General features: G+C 45.2%; 1 protein-coding gene across 5 annotated transcripts in view; it reads right to left on the reverse strand.

Moving 5' to 3' along the window:
- BANP (BTG3 associated nuclear protein) overlaps positions 1–16,655 on the reverse strand; it is a 359,699-nt gene that overhangs the window by 318,342 nt on the left and 24,702 nt on the right. For 4 of the 5 annotated variants that reach the window (XM_077288816.1, XM_077288817.1, XM_077288819.1 and 1 more), the window contains exon 2: positions 5,205–5,324. In XM_077288816.1, the coding sequence (XP_077144931.1) occupies positions 5,205–5,277 (73 nt within the window). In that variant the 5' untranslated portion in view covers positions 5,278–5,324. Of the gene's footprint in view, positions 1–5,204; positions 5,325–16,655 lie in introns of those variants that run through there. The other variant, XM_077288821.1, reaches the window with a different exon arrangement.

A 16,655-nucleotide genomic window follows, 5' to 3' on the forward strand; every position in this document is an offset into this window, starting at 1 on the left:
GGTCAGCTGGCGGGCTGCCGGCAGTGTCCATCCTGTGACCCCGTGTCCTGAGACAGCTTGTAAACACACGCCGTGTCTTACAGATGACACAGGACGGGAGGGGTGATGGCGTGCGATAAGACATTCTTCTGGCTGCAGACGAGGCCGATCCTGTTGGCCATGACAGCTCAGTGAGTAAACAGTATACAAAACCTAGAAAGAAGAAATGATTCTTGCAAGCATCTGCTCAAAATCCAAGCGTCTGTTTCCCTCAAGCGACCGCACATCTGGCCCCCGGCCCCCGAATATACAAGTGAAGACACAGCGATCAGTCGGTAACCGCACGGCGAGATCACCCAGCAATGTATCAATGACAGGTAGCAGACATCAGCGCTTATACATGGGAATCCTATGGATTCGGAAGGAATTCCATCTCACTTACATCAAGAGACAAACCAGACTTTTTTTGCATTTTTATTTTTGCCCCAAAGAAAAAGTAAAACTTGACTTTTATCCCCATTAAACATGGACAATTTAGGTTCATGTTCATGTGGAAGAGGGTTAATAAGGCACCCGATATGGATGGCTGCAATGGGAGAAACCTATATACAGTCATGGCCGAAAGTGTTGGCACCCTTCAAATTGTTGCAAAAAAATGATTGCAATTCCCCACATTTTGTTATACACAGGTTTATTTCCTTTGTGTGTATTGGAACAACATTAAAAAAAAGAGGAAAAAAGGCAAATTGGACATAATTTCACACAAACCCCCAAAATGGGCAGGACAAAACTGTTGGCACCTTTCCAAAATTGTTGGTAACCAACGTTTGTTTCCAGCATGTGATGCTCGTTCACACTCACCTGTGGCAAGCAACAGGTATAGGCAATATGAAAAACACACCTGAAACCAGATAAAAGTGTGTGCCACACTAAAGGCCCCGTCTCACATAGCGAGATCGCTAGCGAGATCGCTGCTGAGTCACAAGTTTTGTGACGCAACAGCGACCTCCATAGCGATCTCGTTATGTGTGACACGTACCAGCGATCAGGCCCCTGCTGTGAGATCGCTGGTCGTGTCGGAATGGCCTGGACCTTTTTTTGGTCGTTGAGGCCCCGCTGACATCGCTGAATCGGTGTGTGTGACACCGATCCAGCGATGTCTTCACTGGTAACCAGGGTAAACATCGGGTTACTAAGCGCAGGGCCGCGCTTAGTAACCCGATGTTTACCCTGGTTACCAGCGTAAATGTAAAAAAAAAACAAACAATACATACTCGCCTTTCGGTGTCCAGGTCCCTTGCCGTCTGCTTCCTGCTCTCACTGACTGCCGGCCGTACAGTGAGAAGTGAGAGCACAGCAGTGACGTCACCGCTGCGCTCTGCTCTCACTGTACGGCCGGATCTCAGTCAGAGCAGGAAGCAGACGGCAAGGGACCTGGACACCGAAAGGCGAGTATGTACTGTTTGTTTTTTTTGGTAACCAGGGTAAACATCGGGTTACTAAGCGCGGCCCTGCGCTTAGTAACCCGATGTTTACCCTGGTTACCCGGGTGCTGCAGGGGGACTTCGGCATCGTTGAAGACAGTTTCAACGATGACAAAGTCGTTCCCCTGATCGTTGGTCGCTGGAGAGAGCGGTCTGTGTGACAGCTCCCCAGCGACCACACAACGACTTACCAACGATCACGGCCAGGTCGTATCGCTGGTCGTGATCGTTGGTAAATCGCTTAGTGAGACGGGGCCTTAAGAATGGAGAACGGTCTGAGGACTTGAGAAACACAATTGTTAAACATCAACAATCTCAAGGTCACAAGTCCATCTCTAGAGATCTTGATGTTCCTTTGCCCACAGTGCACAATATAATCAAGAAGTTTACAACCCATGACACTGTAGATAATCTCCCTGGTTGTGAACGGCAGAGAAAAATTGATAAACGTTTGCAACGTAGGAAAGGCCGGATGGTGGATAGGCAGCCCCAATCAAAGTCCAAAGAAATCCAAGCTGTCCTGCAAGCTCAGGGGGCATTAGTGTCAGAACAAACGATCTGTCCACATCTGAATGAAATGAAACGCTATATCAGGAGACCCAGGAGGACCCCACTGCTGACACAGAGACATAAAAAAGCTAGACTGCTGTTTGCCAAAATGTACAGTCATGGCCAAAAGTATAATTCTTTGGTATTATTATCTTCATTAAATTTGTCTTAAATGAAAAAACACAAAAAGAATTGTTCTAAAGCCAAATTGGATATAATTCAACACCAAACATAAAAAAGGGGGTGGACAAAAGTATTGGCACTGTTCGAAAAATCATGTGATGCTTCTCTAATTTGTGTAATTAACAGCACCTGTAACCTGTGGCACCTAACAGGTGTTGGCAATAACTAAATCACACTTGCAGCCAGTTGACGTGGATTAAAGTTGACTCAACCTCTGTCCTGTGTCCTTGGGTGTACCACATTGAGCATGGAGAAAAGAAAGAAGATCAAAGAACTGTCTGAGGACTTGAGAAACCAAATTGTGAGGAAGCATGAGCCATTTCAAGGCTACAAGTCCATCACCAAAGACCTGAATGTTCCTGTGTCTACCGTGCGCAGTGTCATCAAGAAGTTTAAAGCCCATGGCACTGTGGCTAACCTCCCTAGATGTGGACGGAAAAGAAAAATTGAGAAGAGATTTCAACACAAGATTGTGCGGATGTTTGATAAAGAACCTCGACTAACATCCAAACAAGTTCAAGCTGTCCTGCAGTCCGAGGGTACAACAGTGTCAACCCGTACTATCCGTCTGCGTCTGAATGAAAAGGGACTGTATGGTAGGAGACCCAGGAAGACCCCACTTCTTACCCCGAGACAAAAAAAAGCCAGGCTGGAGTTTGCCAAAACTTACCTGAAAAAGCCTAAAACGTTTTGGAAGAATGTTCTCTGGTCAGATGAGACAAAAGTAGAGCTTTTTGGGCAAAGGCATCAACATAGGGTTTACAGGAGAAAAAAAGAGGCATTCAAAGAAAAGAACACGGTCCCTACAGTCAAACATGGTGGAGGTTCCCTGATGTTTTGGGGTTGCTTTGCTGCCTCTGGCACTGGACTGCTTGACTGTGTGCATGGCTTTATGAAGTCTGAAGACTACCAACAAATTTTGCAGCATAATGTAGGGCCCAGTGTGAAAAAGCTGGGTCTCCCTCAGAGGTCATGGGTCTTCCAGCTGGACAATGACCCAAAACACACTTCAAAAAGCACTAGAAAATGGTTTGAGAGAAAGCACTGGAGACTTCTAAGGTGGCCAGCAATGAGTCCAGACCTGAATCCCATAGAACACCTGTAGAGAGATCTAAAAATGGCAGTTTGGAGAAGGCACCCTTCAAATATCAGGGATCTGGAGCAGTTTGCCAAAGAAGAATGGTCTAAAATTCCAGCAGAGCATTGTAAGAAACTCATGGATGGTTACCAGAAGCGGTTGGTCGCAGTTATTTTGGCTAAAGGTTGTGCAACCAAGTATTAGGCTGAGGGTGCCAATACTTTTGTCTGGCCCATTTTTGGAGTTTTGTGTGAAATGATCAATGTTTTGCTTTTTGCTTCATTCTCTTTTGTGTTTTTTCATTTAAGACAAATTAAATGAAGATAATAATACCAAAGAATTTGTGTTTGCAATCATTTTCAGGAAGAAACTGAGTATTATCTGACAGAATTGCAGGGGTGTGAATACTTTTGGCCATGACTGTACGTGAACACGCCAAAATCCTCTATAGACACAAAGGAAATAAACCATATCTATAACAAAATGTAATTGTAATAATTTTCTGGGAAAAATACTTCATTTTCTGGAATCATTTCCAGGGTGCTAACACTTCTGACCATGACTGTAAAAAAACAAAAATGGATGTTTTGAAGACAATCAATTAAGGGTTATGTCAGGCCAAAACAAAAGCTTGACCTGGGGACAGGATGTGGTCTGCGCCGGCACTGAAAGTGGAGACGTCACAGTTGGACCATCCCCCGGTCGCTCTAGTGGTCAGCGTGTCATTAGAATGACATGCTGCTAGCCATATAACAGCTGCAGCCAATCACAGGCCGCAGGAGTATGGCGGCTGGTTTATGGTTGCATTTCCACTTCCTGTGCTGGCGCAGACCACTGAGCGACCTGCGGTGTAGCCGATGCGTGAGTATTAATGAATTTCTTATTTTTAACACCCCCCAGTTGACCTTATATTTGCCCAGATAACCTCCTTATTACTTTTAATTTCTAAGCTGAATTCACATTGCCATGGAGTATTTTTTTGAGTACAAAAAATGCAGTTTTTCTGAACTTTTTAAAAAATTGCGGCAAAGAAGCTGCGTTTTTATCATAATGTAAAACAAGTGGATAATTTCGAATTTTCTTCCGTTATGGTTTCCTAGAATATTTTGTCTTAAACTGCTGAAACTTAGATTTCACCTCTACAAACAAGGTTACCCCCCCCAAAATGTAGGGGAGCTGACACCTCTCCCTCTCGTAACGTGCTTCTTCTTAAAGCTGTGCGGCAGATAATGCGGATTTTGAAATGAAAATGAAATGGCTGCTTGAGAACGAGATAAGGGCTGGCATCGCAAATCTTTAAGATTCTGTTCCGTGCTGCGGGGAGCCGCGGTGAAGGCTGCACTGAACGATCCTCACTGCAGACAAGGCACTTTAATTAACTTACAAATAAACTGAAAGTGAAAAAAAAAAGTCGCTTTAGTGGTTAATAAACAACAATCTGAACAGCGGTTTATGAGCCGATAGAAGTAAACGAAGGGAACCATAACGAGCTATATTTCGCTGGTAAATACAAATGTGCTCAAACAATGTATAAAAAGAAAATTAAACCGCGGATGTAGTTTATTTTATATGGAACGAGTGCCGAGAACATTCACAAATAGTAGATGTAGGTACGAATATTCTTCCTGCCCATATTAGATTTCCAACTTTGAAGACATAAATGGACTGAAACAGGAGCGTGTAAGCAACGCTCGACTCCTTGTACAATTCCTGCACAAGCAATTTCATCCATTTCATCCACACACGGCCTACAAAATCAACAGAAAACAATGGACAAATATTTGCAAGCTGAAACAAAGTCAATTTACGCTACGGATTTTGACAGCAAAATTTATGCTAGGTAATTAATGCAAAGCTGGAGCAAAATTCAGTGGAAAATCCACAGACTGAAGCCATGTGTGCATGTCCCATAATCAGAAATAAGAACCCACCGGGATGATGATCGTCTTGCAGGTCTTCTACCGCTATCTGGACCACGTCTGCCAGGTCGTGTCCAGACATCATTTATAAATCGTTCTTTGCTGTAACACAGCGCAACCTTCTCGATGATTCTGTGAGAACAGAAAAAAATACAAATAATTACCGTATATATTTACCATAATTTACACCAAATCAAACATCCATGAATATTTACCATACAGAACTGTAAAAACCCTCGATGCATTATAATATACATAATAGAGGACAATATCTCGATAATACAGGAAATGGTAATTATGTGTCCCACTACATACAAAGATGAAGGCACATAATACTCCTTGAAGTCTATAAGTTTGCCTGCTGCAATGATTGTGCACATTGTACAAAAGTTATCAAACAAGCTGTGACCTCCTACACCAGAGATGTTCTCTCATTAATAGGCCGGACCTGACGGCTGCACAGATTTTCGCCTGATTTTACGTGACCTATATTTGGACCTGCGATAAATCACGGGGAGACGTTCACTAGCACCTATCCTATGCACATGAGGACATGGCCGACAGCTCTGACTCCCCCAAATACACTCAGAGGACAGGGGCTCGGCAGTAATGTGCTTTTAGTGACCAATGTTTTTATGCCATAATGATTGCTTGGCGGCCCACTTGTGCAAGTGTTCAGGATACTGATTACGCCATCGATGCCTCCCCTCTGCGGTACATCTTAGACCCTTAGCAATGTGCTCGGTATATGTGTATAATTATCCGGCTCCTTATATTTACCCGATAAAATGATTTTTGCTAACACAAACTCCAGGCCAATTGGTTACTGGCAAGAGCGAGCGGCTTCCAGGACACGGGATTCAGCCGCCTTACGCTGGCAAGAAGAAGAAGAAACTGGCACCGGGAGATAGAGCCAGTTCTCCTCGTTCTTTTGCATTGAGGATTAATGCTGGGGCGCACTCACTGACTGCCGAACAGCTGTCTAGCACACGAAACCGAGCACCAAATCCTCAGCCGGGGCCGAACCAACGACGGCTTTCTTACTTATACAAAAACGGTACAATCTGTGATTTTCCACAGACCTCAAAAATAAGAACAGCTCAAATCTGTCCTCCGATACGAGAAAACAATCATGAATTTAATTCTCTGGATTCCAGACAGGACAGAAATGCATTTGTGATGCTGTCAGCCAAGAGGAATTGTACTTTAGAGTAACTTTTCAGAATAAGCTGTCACGTGTACATGAGGGATCACACTATTTCTGGCCATTCCATCACTTGTGCCTGCGTTTTATCCCTGCTATCTTTTATATGCATTTGACTCTCAGCTAGTGGGAAGAGACCAGCTGTTATGATGTCTCCCATAAGGGATTTATGTTCTTAGTTCCTTAGCAGCATGGAAGCCATTATACAGCAGTACTGTGCTGAGTAGATGTGAATCCAGTGCTGGGGAGAGGTAAAGACTTGTTAGCTCAGCATGATCTCTCTGTGGCCATTATACAGCAGTACTGTGCTGTGTAGATGTGAATCCAGTGCTGAGGAGAGGTAAATACTTGTTACCTCAGCATGATCTTTCTGTGCCTCCCTCTGCTTGTTTTCTCCATCCTCCTCCCCTCTCTATACAGTATAAGCTGTGCTAGCAGAGGTAACATGGAGTTGCACTGTTTTATCAGAGTGCACGATACGTTTGGGCGTAGTGTCTCATAAGTGGAGAAAAAAGCAGGATTCTCTGATCAGATATTCTTATATTCACATGTACTACTTTAATTGCACATCCCATCTGGATTGTGACATCTATAAAGGTCGACCACTTTCCACTTCACGAGGCACAACCTCTGTATTCCTACATAACGTCATTAATTACCCAATTCCGAAGATTGCTTTTTTGGCTGATAAATCAGCCTTCTGCTGACACTACCCCACTTAATGCCAGATCCCACAGCTTAAAGTGCTGCCAAATATATCACATAATCGTATTTGAGGCTGATCAAAGAGGTGATTAGTGTACGACCTGATGAAATCACAGGGCCAGAGTGATAACAGGTGTATCAGGTACCCACCGCGGCATGGTCGGCCATGCTACGGAGAAAGCAGCCTGGCCCTGTAGAAATCCTCTGCACTTACTCCATGGAGCTGTGTAAGACGGACACTGTCCAGATAGCACTCGCACAACGTTACTTAACTGGAAACAGACGCGGAGACAGAATCCTTTTTTGGTTGTTATTTTATTCCACATTAGGGATTAATTTAAAAGAAAAAAAAATCCTGCCATAATAAATGTAACAAGTAATGGATTTCACTAACGCTGTCCTATAAATCAGCAGACATCAAAAGCTCTGTGGAAAGTCTGAGCGTGTGCATCTCATAGAGACAGAAACATACACGAATGCCCCCCTCCGACATGGACCTGCGAGCCCACCAATACAAAGCAGAGGGTTTACTATGATGGAGAGGAAAACACAAAGTGGTCGGGATATTTATGCTGCTAGATCAGAGGCGCACACTGGGATTAACGGGAGCAAAGATACAGATGTTTATGGAATATCGACAGGACGCAAGAAGACTCTGATCCTGTAATCTGCAGACGCCCCGAAATGAATGATCAGGCAGAGTGTTCTCGGTGCTTGATCAGGAGGAGCAGGCAGACGTGGTAATACCGGCGGCATCATCTCCCTCCTCTATGCCGAGCGCAGGGCGATCACAACGCTGGGGTCACGCCACCGTTTACTCTCCATCCAAGAAAATCAGCAGTATTACTCTAATCAGACTCTGATTTTCTAAGAGGTGGAGAGAGAGAAAAGAAAAGAAAAAAGTGTATCCACTTTCTCCATTAAAATCTGACTGCACTCATATGTCATCTGAGTGCAGTCCAATTTATTCCAGAGCTGGATGCACGACTCAGAGGCAAATTGTACATCTTTTTCCTTGGACATGTGCACAGCCCCATAGAATAACATGTTGAAACCACAGACAGCACTCATCCAATTTATATTGCCGTGTGAACGAGCACTAACGGTAAGGTCAGACGTGGTGTTTGTGGGGTGTCCGAGACCCTCAGCGGCCTTTGCGAACACCATCTCTGGCCTAACCCGAACCTACTGGAGCCCTGGTCTAAACTATGGTATTAACTGTTCCACTGCCCTTCACCAGGGATCCTAAAACTAACCCCTTCCTTGCCATTCACTGACATAGACTCTAAAATTAACCCCGACATTGCCCTGGTCCAATGGGGATTCTCTTCACTTTCCCAGGACACCAGAAATTCAGATATTAACCCGTTAAATGCCTTAAAAAAAAAGACATATACGCCTTTCACTGAGACAGCATATGGACCATCTAGCTGGATGGTTTTTCTTTTTCTGCCGGACAAAAAAAAACCAATTCAAAATGTAGCATTTGTAGTGGAAATGTAGTTGTGTTGCCACCGTTCACACTTAAATATATATATTTTTTTTTTATAAAGCCAAAAATAGATTAAAAAAAAGGGAAATATAAAGAAAGGTCTTCTGCTTCCTGCTCAATCCACTCCTGGCTAAGGCCTCTTTCACACTTCAGTCTTTTGGCGTCAGTCTGAAACCGCCATTTTCCTCAAATAGTGGATCCGCCTTTTTTTTGGGCGGATCCGCTATTTTCCCATAGACATGCATTAGCGACGGATTGTGGCGGATGGTCGTCCATTCCATCCGCCATGCGACGGATCTGTCGAAATTTGGCGGACGTTATCTAGACATTGACGGACATTATAACGTTTTTCGTCTGCTCCGAAATGGCAGTTCGCGACGGATCCGTCGCGTCCGCCATTCCATAGAATGGCCGCCTATGGGCGACGGATCCGTCGCGACCGTCATTTCGGCGGATCCGTCGCCCCAATCCGCTTTTTCAATTGCGCATGCTCCAAAAAGTAGATACTTTTCCCACACAACCCCCAAGTAACTAATCCGTCAAAAAAAACGGATCCGTTAGAACCGTTTTCTCAACAATTGTGACAGATCCGTCGATTCGTCACTATGTCGGAGCAGACTGACGCCAAACAACTGAAGTGTGAAAGAAGCCTTAGGCCCAAAAACTGCACCAAAAACTGCAATGGCACCTCTCCACAAAAATAAAAAAAAAGATGTGTGAAACCAACTTATAATAATCCAAAAATATATGATAATCTGCCAGGAAATGTCCAGAGTCCAAAGTAATTAGACCTCGGCCATTTACTGCTATCAGAAGAGCTCACAGCTTTTGCCAGAAACCTTTTATTGAAAGTAATGAAGAAAAAAAAATGGCAAAGGATAAGAGGGTTCAAAGAGCGACAGAGGAACACACATAAAACACCCGCACTATTCTAGCCAAATTATATTTATATATATATATATATATATATATATATATATATATATATATATATATATATATATATATATATATATATATATATATCAGTGTTCGGGGCATTTTATGGTGTGTAATTTTATTGGAAAAGTAAAATGATAATAATAAAGATTCCAAACAAAACTGTGCGCAGCCTTCCACCCGTTTGCTGGATGCACATACTTTAAGAGAGGAGGGCTGGTACTCATCAAAGAAGTCCATGATGTCATAATAAGAATTAGTGGGAAGTACAGAAGAGGAACAGCAAGAAAAAATGGCTTAAAATTTAAAGGGCCTCTCAGGAAAAAATGACTTGGGTCACTTAAAGGATTTGGGAATGTTACCTATGCGATGGTTTGTGGAAATCACTAGCAAATGTTTAGTTACAGAGGGATTCTTTGTTGCCAAACATTAGCTACGGCGCCATCTAGTGGAATAAACAGCTTGTCACACTTCAGGGTTTTTTTGCAAATTGCTCCATTATTATTATTATTATTTATTGTTATAGCGTCATTTATTCCATGGCGCTTTACATGTGAGGAGGGGTATACATAATAAAAACAAGTACAATAATCTTAAACAATACAAGTCATAACTGGTACAGGAGGAGAGAGGACCCTGCCTGCGAAGGCTCACAATCTACAAGGGATGGGTGAGAATACAGTAGGTGAGGATAGAGCTGGTCATGCAGCGGTTTGGTTGATCAGTGGTTACTGCAGGTTGTAGGCTTGTTGGAAGAGGTGGGTCTTCAGGCTCTTTTTGAAGGTTTCGATGGTAGGCGAGAGTCTGATGTGTTGTGGTAGAGGGTTCCAGAGTAGGGGTGATACGCGAGAGAAATCTTGTATACGATTGTGTAAAGAGGAGATAAGAGGGGAGTAGAGAAGGAGATCTTGTGAGGATTGGAGGTTGCGTGCAGGTAAGTACCGGGAGACGAGGTCACAGATGTATGGAGGAGACAGGTTGTGGATGGCTTTGTATGTCATGGTTAGGGTTTTGTACTGGAGTCTCTGGGCAATGGGGAGCCAGTGAAGGGATTGACAGAGGGGAGAGGCTGGGGAATAGCGGGGGGACAGGTGGATTAGTCGGGCAGCAGAGTTTAGAATAAATTAGAAGGGTGCGAGAGTGTTCGAGGGGAGGCCACAGAGCAGGAGGTTGCAGTAGTCAAGGCGAGAGATGATGAGGGCATGGACTAGGGTTTTTGCAGATTCTTGGTTGAGGAATGTACGGATTCGTGAAATATTTTTGAGTTGAAGTGGGCAGGAAGTGGAAAGGGCTTGGATATGTGGTTTGAAGGAGAGATCAGTGTCAAGGATTACCCCGAGGCAGCGAGCTTGTGAGACTGGGGAGAGTGGGCAGCCATGTACTGTAATGGATAGGTTCGTTGGGGGGGTCGCGTGAGATGGGGGAAAGATGATGAATTCTGTTTTGTCAATGTTAAGTTTCAGAAATCTAGCGGAGAAGAAAGATGAAATAGTGGACAGACATGGAGGGATTCTGGTTAGTAGGGAGGTGATATCTGGTCCAGAGATGTAGATCTGTGTGTCATCAGCATAGAGGTGATACTGAAAGCCATGAGATTCTATGAGCTGTCCCAGGCCAAGGGTGTAAATGGAGAAGAGCAGGGGCCATAGAACTGAACCTTGTGGGACTCCGACAGATAGGGGGCGAGGTGAGGAGGTGGTGTGTGAGTGGGAGACGCTGAATGTTCGGTCAGTTAGTTATGATGAGATCCAGGATAGGGCCAAGTCTATGATGCCAAGAGATGAGAGGGTCTGTAATAATAGGGAATGGTCCACTGGGTCAAAGGCAGCTGACAGGTCGAGGAGGAGGAGGACAGAGTAGTGTAGCTTGCTCTTGGCGGTTAAGAGGTCGTTGGTGACCTTAGTTAGGGCAGTTTCAGTGGAATGGTGTGACCGGAAGCCAGATTGTAAGCGGTCAAAGAGGGAGCAAGAAGAGAGATGGGAGGACAGTTCAAGGTAGACGTGTTGTTCCAGTAGTTTGGAGGCATAAGGGAGAAGTGATATAGCGCGATATCTAGATACAGAGGATGGGTCAAGAGAGGGCTTTTTGAGCATAGGTGTGATGGAGGCATGTTTAAAGCTTGAGGGGAAAACACCAGTTGTTAGTGATAGGTTGGAAAGATGGGTTAGGGTTGGGATGAAGACTGTGGTGAGGTTTGGGATGAAGTGGGATGGGAGCGGGTCAAGTGCACAGGTGGTGAGATGCAATTTTGAGAGTAGAGTGGAGAGTTGATCTTCTGTAATGGTGGGGAAGTTGGTTTTGAAGGTGGAGGGCTGGGAAGTCGGGAGGAAGGGCTCTGGGGGTTGTTGACCAAAACTGTCTCTGATGTTATCAATCTTCTGCTTGAAAAATGAGGCAAAGTCTTCAGCTGAGATAAGTGGGGAGGGAGGAGGTGCTGGGGGACGGAGGAGAGAATTGAAGGTGTGTTTAGGGTTGTGAGACAGGGAGGATATGAGAGATGAGAAGTAGGTTTGTTTAGCTCCATGTGCCCAAATGAGAGACTTCCAAACACAGAAACTAATTATTACTATTGTATCTGGCTGGATGTTTCTGTACCTCCTTGTATCGGTGCCCAGAAGAGATTTTTCAGCAAATCATGAGGATTTTAAAGGAAAACTTGATTCGCAGCAAAATTAATCAATGTGAATTGACTGCTCCTCATTAAGCTCTGGGGTCTTCTCCTGCCCCCCGGAGCATAATAAACGTAGGAGGTTAATATGAAGGATAGATGCAAAGAATACTCACCCATCATATCGGCCCGCGCCGGCCATCTTTTCCTCGTCCTTTTTGGCCACTTTGCTCCAGGCTGTGGCTTCCAATGCACCGGACCCTCAGATGTCACAGGGTGCAGGGACGTCGGACCCTTGACGCACTGGAACACACAGCTCAGAAAGGGGTGAATAAGAGCAGCAGAGGCCTGATCCAGGACTGGAGGGCGACGGGACAGGCAGAGAGTGGAGAGGATTATCCACCATGTTACTGACTTTGCAAGGAACAAATTAAAAAAAAATAATAATAATCATATTGTGGTGAAAACTTATTTTTGTAAACTACAAATATAATTAATATTCACCAAAATAAATATGCTCATCTCTACTGCCCGATCCTGGCTGTGAAGGTCCCGGATCTCAGACTGCGCCAATCTAACAGTATCCACGCAGGGAAGCGCAGTTACTGCAGTTATTTCATACTGAGGTCAAAATGGCTTACCACCAAAAAACGCATGTGACGTTAGGGTTACAGGGGGCTGGACGGTTGTAATGTTAGGTGTACAGGGGGCTGCACAGATGAAACGTTAGATATACAGGGGGCTGCATGGATGCGCTAGGTGCACAAGGGGCTGCACAGATGCATTAGGCGTACAGGGGGCTGGACGAATGCGTTGTGTACAGGGGGCTGCAAGGATGCATTAGATTAGGGGGCTGCACGGATGAAACGTTAGGTGTACAGGGGGCTGCACGGATGCATTAGATTACAGGGGGCTGCACGGATGAAACGTTAGGTGTACAGGGGCTGCACGGATGCAGTGTTACGTTACAGGGGGCTGCACGGATGTAGTGTTAGGTTACAGGGGGCTGCACGGATGCAGTGTTAGGTGTACAGGGGGCTGCACGGATGCAGTGTTAGGTGTACAGGGGGCTGCACGGATGCAGTGTTAGGTGTACAGGGGGCTGCACGGATGCAGTGTTAGGTGTACAGGGGGCTGCACGGATGCAGTGTTAGGTGTACAGGGGGCTGCACGGATGTAGTGTTAGGTGTACAGGGGGCTGCACGGATGCAGTGTTAGGTGTACAGAGGGCTGCACGGATGCAGTGTTAGGTGTACAGGGGGCTGCACGGATGCAGTGTTAAGTGTACAGGGGGCTGCACGGATGTAGTGTTAGGTGTACAGGGGGCTGCACGGATGCAGTGTTAGGTGTACAGGGGGCTGCACGGATGCAGTGTTAGGTGTACAGGGGCTGTGCATATCTAAATATCTATATATATGCAAGTGTTTAGAAAACTGCACAACTTAGGACATGCAGAGCAGATGTTCTCTATCACGCTGTGAAATGAAGACAATCAGGAGATCTTCCAGCATGAACAGCAAATGGCGAAGTTTCGTTTTACAGATCAATATTCCTAAGGGGGAATGGAAAAAAAATATTCCCATTGACTTTGGCAACACGGTAATTAATAGCATGAAAAAGGAACATGGTGACCAGAGTATGTGGAAATAACACAAGGAGCTAATCACACCTGCGTTACCTGGCAAACATGGCACAATACAATGCTCTGAACCAGGCTGATAGGAGGAACGAGAATTTTAGGTACAAAATGAATAGATTATTAAATATTCCATGAGGCTTATCTATGATATGTCTGCACCTAGGGCAGGTGGTGTTCGGGTGATTTCTCACCTCTCAGATTGGATTGATACTGCACAATGCGTATACTGAAAATGAACCAAAAACAGCGAATGTGGTCCAGGGTACAAAGTGCTCAACACAACAAGTCAGGATTTCTTATTAAAGCAGTTGTGCCAGACGAACCCATGCACATGAGCGATCAGCGGATCCCCCCCCCCCCCGATGCTGTGTCAGATGAACCCATTCACATGAGCGATCAGCGGATCCCCCCCCCCCCCGATGCTGTGTCAGATGAACCCATTCACATGAGCGATCAGCGGATCCCCCCCAATGCTGTGTCAGATGAACCCATTCACATGAGCGATCAGCGGATCCCCCCCGTGCTGTGTCAGATGAACCCATTCACATGAGCGATCAGCGGATCCCCCCCGTGCTGTGTCAGATGAACCCATTCACATGAGCGATCAGCAGATCACCCCCAGTGCTGTTTCAAATGAACCTAATCACAAGAGCGATCAGCGGATTACCCCCAGTGCTGTGTCAAATGAACCTATTCACAAGAGCGATCAGCGGATCACCCCCAGTGCTGTCAGACGAACCCATTCACAAGAGCGATCAGCGGATCACCCCCAGTGCTGTATCAGATGAACCCATTCACATGAGCGATCAGCGGATCACCTCCAGTGCCGTGTTGGATCAACCCATTCACATGAGCGATTAGCGGAACACCCTCAGTGCTGTGTCGGATCAACCCCTTCACATGAGCAATCAGCGGATCACCCCGCTCCTGTGTCAGATGAACCCATTCACAAGAGCGATCAGCGGATCACCCCCGGTCCTGTATCAGATGAACCCATTCACAAGAGCGATCAGCGGATCACCCCCAGTGCCGTGTAAGATGAACCTATTCACAAGAGCGATCAGCAGATCACACTCAGTGCTGTGTCAGATGAACCTATTCACATGAGCGATCAGCGGATCACCCCCAGTGCTGTGTCATATGAACCCATTCACATGAGCGATCAGCGGATCACCCTCAGTGCTGTGTCGGATCAACCCATTAACATGAGCGATCAGCGGATCACCCCCAATGCTGTGTCACATGAACCCATTCACATGAGCGATCACTGGATCACCCCGGTCCTGTGTTTCCAATCAGATATTGTATGTAAGAGCAGGACAAGATTTACCTCTTTACTCGTTCCTAGGACGGTCGATAACTCCTGTAAATAGGACAAATCTTATTGTTCTCACATAATGCCGCATTTATAGGTAGACCTGAATCCCACTGTAACGGGGAGGAAAGCTTGTTCTGTGGGGCACCTATCGTTCCGTCCTCCTCACCAGTAAATGGAAATTGTTGTTTTTCTCATTTGTACCGAGAATGAAATGCAGAACGTAAAGCAGAAAGCATCGAGTCCAAGTAAGAAGTGATTAGAGGATGAGGTAAGGTGGAAACCTTGTTGAAATACGACAGGTTTTATAAAAAAAAAAAATCAAAGTTCTACTTCTTCTTCATATATTATATTTTTATATTTGTGTGAGGACATAAACACATCTAAGAATCTACAGGACCTATTCCTGACCCTATTCCTCTCACATTCTTAGGGAGCCAATGTTAATGCCATGCTATAACTGCCATATTACTGTGGTTCTCCGGATCAAGAAGTTGGCTGAACTTTGTAACATCAGTGGTCTGATAGGGGAGTGTATGAGTATAGGCCACATATATACACATGCAGCACAGCATAGATATCCTGCCCTACAGAGGATCATAACGGCGCTATCCTGGGGTCTGTCCTATGTATGCCGTCATGGACACGGGTTTGCCATGTGCACAGAGCCTCATGCCAACAATTCTGCAGCATGGCATACTTGAATATTCACGTCTATAGTTTGCAAATACCTAACCAGAGCCCCTTGCACTTTGCTTAAAAATTCATCAGTAGTTATCATCCAACCACCGACATATAATCTATGGCAATTTACAAACCATGGCATCTGCAAACAATTTAAAACCATCGAAAAACATTAAAATCAATGTGCTTGGCACGTCACCGAGTCAGAAGGAAATGTCACAGTCAGTAGGAATGGATCTCGGGGTTGACGTACCAACTGTATTTGCACTGAGCATCCTTCTGCAAGAGCTAAAACCTCTGCCCTGTGGCCGCAAAGCAAAGAACCGACGAAATGATCGTGGACCGTGAAAAGGTCAATAACTGAAAACACAGATCTGTACAAATCAGATGTTATTTATCTTGGAATAACAGCCGGCTGTTATGGACGCAGAGCGTATCTCTGCCTTCGTGTAACACGTCTGTAAAGTACAACCGTGGGCCAGCGCCATCCGCCATCCAAAGGATTGTACTTTAATTAATAGAAGAATAAAAAAATATTAATTTCCTATTTTTGCCAATTTGTTTTACTTGGCGAGTAATAATATCATTACAAACCTTCCTGGAAGATTAAAGGGAACCTGTCACCACGTTTTTGGAAGATGGGATAAAAATAGCGTTAAATAGGGGCAGAGGTGGGCGTTACATTAGTGTGTTTGTTATGCGTTTATTACCCACCTAAGTTGCCGAAATACCTTTGCAAAGTCTCCGTTTTCGCCTGTCAATCAGGCTGGTCTGGTCAAAAGGGCGTGTTGTCTTCCCCCAGATTTTGCGTAGTTTTCCGTTGGTGGCGTAGTGGTGTGCGCATGCCCAAGGTCCCGAATCCTCTGCCAGGGGATTT

This window comes from Ranitomeya variabilis, chromosome 2 (genome assembly GCF_051348905.1).
Source record: "Ranitomeya variabilis isolate aRanVar5 chromosome 2, aRanVar5.hap1, whole genome shotgun sequence".
Classification (NCBI taxonomy): Eukaryota; Metazoa; Chordata; class Amphibia; order Anura; family Dendrobatidae; genus Ranitomeya; species Ranitomeya variabilis.